This window comes from Cygnus atratus, chromosome 4 (assembly GCF_013377495.2).
Source record: "Cygnus atratus isolate AKBS03 ecotype Queensland, Australia chromosome 4, CAtr_DNAZoo_HiC_assembly, whole genome shotgun sequence".
Lineage (NCBI taxonomy): Eukaryota > Metazoa > Chordata > Aves > Anseriformes > Anatidae > Cygnus > Cygnus atratus.
In genome coordinates this window covers 67,852,459-67,861,324 of record NC_066365.1, presented here as the reverse complement: position 1 = coordinate 67,861,324, position 8,866 = coordinate 67,852,459, and the positions used below count along the sequence as shown (strand labels likewise).

The 8,866-nt window shown below is 39.9% G+C and overlaps 1 protein-coding gene across 1 annotated transcript in view; it reads left to right on the top strand.

The window, feature by feature from the left end:
* Positions 1-323: 323 nt before the first annotated feature.
* RGS12 (regulator of G protein signaling 12) overlaps positions 324-8,866 on the top strand; it is a 74,957-nt gene continuing 66,414 nt past the window's right edge. The window contains exons 1-2 of the mRNA XM_035547465.2: positions 324-503; positions 5,395-7,337. Of these exons, the coding sequence (XP_035403358.1) occupies positions 5,481-7,337 (1,857 nt within the window). The 5' untranslated portion in view covers positions 324-503; positions 5,395-5,480. The remainder of the gene's footprint in view (positions 504-5,394; positions 7,338-8,866) is intronic.

The following is an 8,866-nucleotide window of genomic DNA, read 5'->3' as shown; positions in this document are numbered from 1 at the left end:
ACTTCGCTTCACTTTTCACTTCACTTCTTCACTTCACTTTTCACTTCGCTTCTCACTTCGCTTCTTCACTTCATTACTTCACTTTTCACTTCGCTTCACTTTTCTCTTCACTTCACCCACCCAGGTCTCGCCGCTGCCCCGTTCCCCGAAGCCCCATTCGAAAGGGCGCCGTCAACCCGCGCTTGCGCACTCCCGTCCTCGACCGGGGGAGAAGAAAGAACTACGATGCCCGGCATGCCCCGCGCGGCCAGCTGCCTGCAGTAGCAGGGAGCCGGCCGCTCGCAGGGCAGGCCGGGAGCTGTAGTTCTTCGGCGGTGGGTATTGTCTCTCCCGGTTCTCTGTCCGGGAAGCCGCCCGCCGGCCGTGCCGGGTGAGCGCGCTGACTGACGGCTCCTCGCAGCCAGTGGCCGCGGCGCGGGGCGGTGGAGCCCGGCGCCGGTCTCCTCGGTGACCGGGGGGAAGGTGGCGCCTCCCGGAGCGGTCGGAGTCCTGAGGGGACCGAGGTGAGTGAGGGGGGTCGGGCGGGGTAGCCCCCAGCTCTGCTTCCCGGCTCTTTGGGACCGGGCTGGGGCGGGAGGAGGAGGAGGAGAAGAAGAAAGAGGAGGAGAAGAAGAAAGAGGAGGAGAAGAAGAAAGAGGAGGGGGGGACGACACAAAAAGGAAACAAAAAAAAAGGAGCCCAGCCACCACCAACATCTTTTCGCTTTCTTAAGTACAACAAATAAACTAATCCGGAATTTTAAGTGCGCGTCTGTTTATACAGCAGCTTTAGAAAACTTTGCCCTCGGTTGTCACGCAGCCCAGCAAACGCTCCGTCGTGTTCCTGACGCTCCGCACCTTGGCTTCGCCGTGAGAGGAGTTTTTGTTAACAAATGTTTTTCAGTCTGCTGTTGCTAATTAAAGTCGATATTTCTTGAATGATCACGCTATGTGTGCTTAATCACTTTCTGGCAGAGCGGTCGCACAGGAACCATAATGGTATGTTTTGCCAATTGGGGAATGCTGATATGTGATTAAAACACCGTCCCACCCAAGCTCCCGAACAACTGGTAGCTGTCTTCAACAGTTTGTCCTGTTATATTTCTTGTGTAACTTGTCTATAAACACATGCTGCATTTTAATAGTGAGTGGAATTCAAATTTTACAGCTTCGTTTGGTCTTTGTAGTAGCATCGTTTGTGAAAGTCGGTTTTGCGTTAATGAGTAGAGTAAGATGCTGAAGTGTCTGTTGCAGTACTTCAAAATTCATGTGAAGGGTGAGGGAACAGTCTTTCTCCTCTGTGTTTCTACTTTGCACAGTTTGTCATCTTACAGTCTCGCTATTGAGAAACAAAATGAAGCCAACTAGTTCTCTGCTTCTCCAAAAAACCTACCACCGCCCCCAAAAAAGCACATTAACGTAGGTACGGCAGCGCTGAGTATCAGCTCATTTCCAAAGGCTTCTCAAGATGAGCTGGTGGTCAGCAATGTTGTCTTAATTTCCATGTTCTTCTTCACGCAACTGCTTTCACGTGCCCTCTGTAACCGCTAAGGTTGCAGGCTAAGTTAGGAGTATATCTCCTGTTTCTGTTTGCTCTTTTGTTGCTATGAGTGAGCAGGAGCAGGAAGCAAATCACCTCTCTCCCTTGAAAAATAAGCAAATTAGTATTTCCTCTGTAGTAGAGAGCTCAAGAAATGTCATGAAAAGCTAGCATGGATATATAAAAACATTACATAAAGAAATTCAGTGTCTGGGGGATAAAGTACAGCTCAACAGTAACTGGTATTTTTGGTGTTTTCTACCTCAAAAATAATTGGTTGCAATGGTAGACCAGATTGTATGCTGGTTTTGTTTGACACCTTTGTGACAAAGCTGATGTATATGGGCAAATTATGTCATTACACAGGCTTGAACAACTCTTAATTTGTATGGGTTAGTGTTTCTGTCTGAAATGTCCTTTGAAATAATTTTTAGTTATTAAGCTCTATTTGTTCTGTGTCCTGTTACTAAGCTGTGTTGGTACAAATTTTGCTAAACTTTCTGAAATCATAGTAGTAATTTTGTTTTCAGTGTTTTTCAAATGATAGCAGTAATTCTATATTTTCAGTGTCTTTGTGACATTTCAGTGCACTTACTAAGCTATGTTATTTGCATAAGTTTTAGTTACTCTGTGTTACAAATTATTCAGCTTTTCTTTTGTTGAGTCCTGTTTTCTCATTTAAAATGCATATATCCTCCTGACTGATACTCATTAATGTGTTTTGTTACTGTACAGACTTTCTTTTTCTTTAAGGCTTACTTTGTCGTACTTAGCGGTAGCAGAAAGTCAAAGGAAGCTTGGCCACGTGTTTTATCATGGTGTAAGCATTTTTCTGACCTACTGTATATGATTGAATCATGTAACATGGTTATGCTATCAAAGTAATAAAATTCAGTGCCATAACTACTAGAATTACAGCAGCATATTAGTGATATTCTTGGTAAGATTCAGTATCGTTCTGAAAATCAACAGCCCAATTTTATCTTTGGTCACACGTGACAAGTTACGCAGGTTATATTGTTCCCTAACAATTTCACGTTTTAGCAAACATGCAGACATACAAAGCTTTCTATCAGTGCTTTGAGTGCATTATACATTTTGTAATCTATTACAGTAAACGAATATTCAGGTGCGGTTGCTTTGAAACCGTGGAAGTTTGTGCCAATTTTGTGCCATATCTCTCTAGCTCCAGGTTTCAAGTCTGCAAAGAAATAAAAAGAGAACTTAGGCAATTAGAGAATTTAGTTTTGAAATCAGGCTGTAAGATGCATGTATTTTTATAACTCGTTTGTTAACAGTTTGTAACACAACCATTTTCTCTTGGCATCTCTCTAGTTATGAAAAACATTATTTTTGAAATTTTTCCATTTGCCTGTCATACCATTGTTGTAGTAAAGCATATTTCAATGCTGAGGGTTCTTGCAGAAGAGCCACATTGGTCCTTTGTCCTCAAGTTTCTTAGATAAATTCTGCGAGCTGTTATTTGTCATGGCTGTAGTAGCCACAAATAATGCACAATAATATTCAGCTACTGAGGTGAAGAAGTGATAGCTTTTCCAGTGATGTAAACATTTTTTTCTTTTCTTTTAATGGTTTGTATGTGTGTTTATATATATATTATATCTGTATTAAGAACTGATTTGACGTTAAAGGACTTTTCACTCTTAACTTTACACACATGAAATTACGCAAATAAATTATAGCTATAAGTCTTCACAGCTCTGGGACCTCGTCATTAGAGACTAGTAACGTGGTATACGCAGCCTGCTGTTTTGTTTTTATGGTCATCGTAGGTTTTGGAATGACATTCCCTTATCAGCCGTTATCCCCTGCAATAAATGCTTGATGTGTAAGGGGCAGAGGTTAGGAAGGCAAATAGATAAATCGACTCCGGAATAGAGTTAGATGGAGTCCTCACAGCAAGTGCAGAATGGTGAGGTAGGACAGTTTGCTTCCTCCCAAGAGCAGCCTAACTATGTTTTCATCATGTTTTACTTTTTTAAGTCATATTTAGGATTCTTTTTTATTGATTAGAAAGATAGTTGGAAGACTCTTTTTTTCCTATCAGCTGCTACAGTATTACGGTACTGAATCTTTTTTTTAGCGACTCCTGCTTTTAATATATTTTTCATCAGATTATTTGTAATCTAATGCTCTTCTAATTGTTTCCTTTCCTTTTGCACTAGTACCACGCTTTTTAGTGCCAGAAATCATGGTGCTTTTTGTTAACCAGTTTAGCAGCACAGTGTTGGGGGGCACCCAAGGGACACATCAGGGTATTTTCCAGACAATGGAGAACAGAAATTTTCTTTCAGAGATGAATTAAAACGTGTATATGTCCATACTCCTAGGTAGCAGATATTTATTTATTGTTGGGCATTTGTTGTTACAGTCGGTTGCTTTTGTTGTTGTTGAAGAAGTATATCTTGAACAGGTTCACTGATGTTTGAGTACCCTCAGAAAGTGCCAGACCTATTTGTAGAGAGCTGAAGGCACAGCGGTCTCCGAGGTCCTAAGTTTAGCCTCAACAGGAAAAGGCAGACTTTTTTTTGAGACACAAGACTGGATACAAGTTGACAGGGGTCTTTTACAGCAATGTGTGAGCCTGGTTAAATGTTTCCAAAGCATTTCTTGTGTTATGATTTCCATCTAAAGGTTAAGTGTGAAGTTTCATTACTTTGTAAAGCTAAGTTATTTTCTCAAATTACGGAGGAACTCTAGTTATTGAAACTAGATAATTGCTATATTAAAACAATTTGCAGAAACCATACTACGTTACCAATAGCAGCTGCTCCATGGAGACTATAAAATCTGATGTCCCTTTGTTCAAAAAAATACAGACTAAACCCCCAAAGTAAAGTCAAACCTTCTTAGGGAAGCCTTTCTAAAACAGTGGAACTTACCTGAGTATAATTTGGACGAGACATCCAAACTTCAGTGTCAACACCAAAATGTAATGAAATCTACTTTTTCTTGCTGTTCCTATAAAGCTGCTTTATCTTAATTATAAAGTCATGAATCTGCTGCTGACTAGATTAATACTGGCAGCATTTGGAGTTCCTTCTTTTTTCTTCTTTTTTTGGAAGTTTTTTTTATCTAAACTAAAACACATGGATGTTGGAATGACTGAAATGCAATTTTTATAGTATTTGCTTTCTGAGAAGTTATTTTTGAGTAAATTTATTGATTGGTATGATGGTAAATCTGATTTCAGTTCCCTTTGGTCTCTACATGATTGAATGCCCATTTATTGTTATATATGCAAATGAAATACATGTGCAAACAGTGAAGCCTGAGATGCTTTAAGTTACCTTTACAATCAGCCAGACAGCTCTAGGGGTAATTTATCTAACCTTTTTTAGATGGATGCATTAGGTACTCGTTTCTGTACCTTGAATATATAGGAGGGGTGAGCTGTAGCTCAGTAGATATTGCCTAATTTTAAGATACCTGGGAAAGGGCAGATGAGCTTCATCCAGGATTTTCAACGTGCTGCAATGTGGTGGTGTCCCAGTGGTGCAGTGAGCCAGAAGTTAACTGAATAGTAGGTAAAATGGTGGAGCCTTGGGGAAGACATAACATGACACAGTATAAGAACGCTGGGCTGTATGTCCGAAGACTTAGATCCTGTTCTTAGTTTTGCCATTAAATTACTTTGTCATTTTGGACAACCACTTTATTTGCATTTGCTACGACTTTGTCATTAACAAAATGATGACTGTTCTTTCAAACTGTTTTGAGTGCTGTGTTAATCCTCTTGCAATAGTTTTTGGTAGAATTCACTAGCGGCGTTTCTGAATAGTAAAGGGAAAGCTGGGTGCTAAAAAAACTGAAATATGGTTGAGAATTAAAACTTCTTTTTCTTTCTTTCTTTAGAGCTTCATCAGATGGAGTGATACTGTGAAACATGACAAAATCCCGGACTATTTAAAAGTTTTCCTGTCTCAGGAAAAAAACCCAACATGTATAGACCAGGGGAGACAGTCAAACGTCGACTCAATATGCATGCACCTCCTCGAATAAGGAGTGTGGAAGTTGCTAGAGGAAGAGCAGGCTATGGGTTTACCCTTTCTGGACAAGCTCCATGTGTTCTTAGTTGTGTTATGAAAGGAAGCCCTGCCGATTATGTTGGACTTAAAGCAGGAGATCAAATATTTGCAGTTAATGAAATTAATGTGAAAAAGGCCTCTCATGAAGATGTAGTGAAACTTATTGGAAAATGTTCTGGAGTCCTCCACATGGTCATTGCTGAAGGGATTAGTCATATAGATTCATGTTCAAGCGATGAAGAAGTTGGCTTTTATGATGGAAAGGGGTGGCTGAAGCCTAAACCTGACTCTAAAGCTCTAGGCATAAACAGAGCAGAGAAAGTTGTTGAAGAAATGCAGTCTGGTGGCATTTTCAACATGATCTTTGAGAATCCTAGTCTTTGTGCTGGTAACTCAGATAATTCCACACCAAAACAAAGATCGTTTTCAGATTCTGCTGCTATTAAATACGAAACTGGAAATGAAAGTGTAAGCAATCCAAATGTACTGTCAAAGGAAGAAATGTCCAAGGTCCCGAACGATGATTCAGTTTTTAGAATTGGACTGGAAAGTGCAGAAGACTTTGGACTAGATGCAAGCATTTTAAATGTTGCCATGATTGTAGGCTACCTAGGCTCAATCGAACTTCCTTCAACAACCTCAAATTTGGAAAATGAGAGTTTGCAGGCTATTCGTGGGTGCATGAGACGTCTACGGGCGGAACAAAAAATCCATTCGTTAGTGATGATGAAGATAATGCACGATTGTATTCAGCTCTGCAGTGACAAATCAGGTGTGGTGGCAGAATACCCTGCAGAGAAACTGGCATTCAGCGCTGTTTGCCCAGACGATAGAAGATTCTTTGGATTAGTTACAATGCAGACAAATGATGATGCGAGCTTGGCTCAGGAAGATGAAGGGGTTCTGAGGACATCTTGCCATGTGTTTATGGTGGATCCGGACTTATTTCATCATAAAATTCATCAGGGCATAGCAAGACGTTTTGGACTGGAATGTACAGCAGATCCGGACACAAATGGCTGTCTGGAGTTTCCAACATCATCTCTACCTGTTCTTCAGTTTATTTCTGTCCTGTATCGGGATATGGGGGAATTGATTGAGGGAATGCGTGCAAGGGCTTTTCTTGATGGTGATGCAGATGCTCATCAGAATAACAGCACAAGCAGTAACAGTGATAGTGGAATTGGGAATTTTAATCAAGAAGAAAAGAATAACAGAGTTCTGGTGGTTGATTTGGGGAGCAATCCAAGTAAACATATTCCTAACAGTATATGGGAAAATCCAGTAGGAAGGGGACAAAATCAGTCTGCTTCCCATTGGAATGGCTTCTGTCACGAACAAGAAGGAAATATTCCTTTAGAGGTAATTCAGAATGATAAGTCCCAAAATTTAAACAAGCACTTATGTCCTTCTGCTCGTATCGAAGTTCCACTGGTTTCCTCCCGAAATTCAGTACCCCCATCAAAGAAAAGTGCTGCAGGCGTGGGCAATCAAAGATGGTTGCCCGTGCATGTCTTACAAGAGTGGCAGCACGGAAATGCTAGTGACCAGGAGTCTTACACTGATTCTACAGACGGCTGGTCAAGTGTTAACTGCGGGACTCTCCCCCCTCCAATGAGTAAGATTCCAGCTGACAGATACAGAGTCGATGGCAGCTTTGGTCAGCCGCAGTTAAAATCTCATAAAAATGAGTGGTCCAAGAAGATGTTTTGCATGCAAAACAAATTTGGCCCTCCACACAGTATTAGGAAGTCTAAAGAAGATAAAAAGGTAAGAAAATGTTGATACTGGTTCTTAAAAACCAAAAAACCACTCCAACCCTGTGGTATTTTAACTTCATGATATCTCTGTACTGAAACTTAAATTTATATTGTTATCCTTTACAGCATTTCAGATGAAGAAAATAATATGGCTCCCTCTCCTTTTTAGAGGCTTTGTATATTCCTGTTTAATTGAGTGCAGCTCTGGAATTGTACTTCTGCTGGAAGTGTTGTCTATTAGAGCTTTCTCACATTTCTTGTCTTTTCATTGTTTCCAAATGTTGTCGTGGCATTGCAATAAAAGGAGACATGACATTCTAGCAACTGCAGTTCCTTCTGACCTCCAGCAGCAAAAGAATGGAAACAGTCTGGATCTTCAGTCTGATTTCTTTTTTTTTTTTTTTTTAGAAGGTTGGCTTGCCACTGTCATTATTTTAGTGATATCTATTTTTATAGATATGTGGTCTAATCATTAGTCACAGACTTGCTATAAACTTTTAACAAAAGAAAGTAATTTTAAGATCATGAAAATTCACTCCAGCACACCTCTGCAGTGTTAAACCTACATCAAAGGGTAGTCATTAATGATGATTTTAGTGTCCATTATTAGGTCACAAATCTAACACACTGCCAGTAAGCTGTAGTTCAAATTTTATTCCAGCTTACTGCTCTATCTACTTGTTTTGACTACGATTGGGCTTCTGTAAAGCAAAGCAAGAAGACTTAAAATAATAATAATAGTAATAAAACTGTGTGGAAGGGATATCCAGTATAATTACATACTGTTCCCTTTGCCACATACACGTTTTTCTGTTGAGGGAACTAATCTCATGGGAGTCTGCTGTTGATAACTGGGATTCTAGTAAAGTAGAGGTCATCAGTGCTACATTGAAAGAATTAATGGCAAAGAGATGTGTTTGAAACATTTGCTGACTCCAGGGAAAGACAGAACCTCATGCTCCAAATTAGTCTTGAAGAATTATTGTTCTTTCATCAGCTTATAAGTCTCCATCATGTTACCCTAATCTATTTATGGAAAAAAGGAAAATTTTCACCTGCTTAAAAATATCCAACTGTTGCTCTCTATGTAAAGTGAGTAACAGTAGGGATTCGTTGATTGTTTCAAACTGCTAGAGACATAATCTTTGCATTGTTGTGACACTTAGGCATAGATTTTTTTTTTGGGCCAGAACGCAGAACTTTAGAACATTTTGGTTTTGGTGTCGAAGAGATTCGTTTTATTGCTTTTCTTTCATGGCGAAGCCAGTAACTTTCACAAACATCCTGAAAATGATAAGAAATGATAAGAAAACTTATGTACTTAAGTATTTTTAAGATAAACTGACTGCAACCCAGTGTTTTCCAGACCTGCAGTAACAAATTGAATTTCAAATGATCTTAAACACAAGGTGTTTCATGCTTTTCAAAAAAAAACCCCAAACAAATAGAAATTATCCAAACAGAAACGCTTCATCTGTAAGCAGCACCCACCAAAACCACCTAGCATTGAATTGTGTTTGCTACCCTGTAGACCATGTA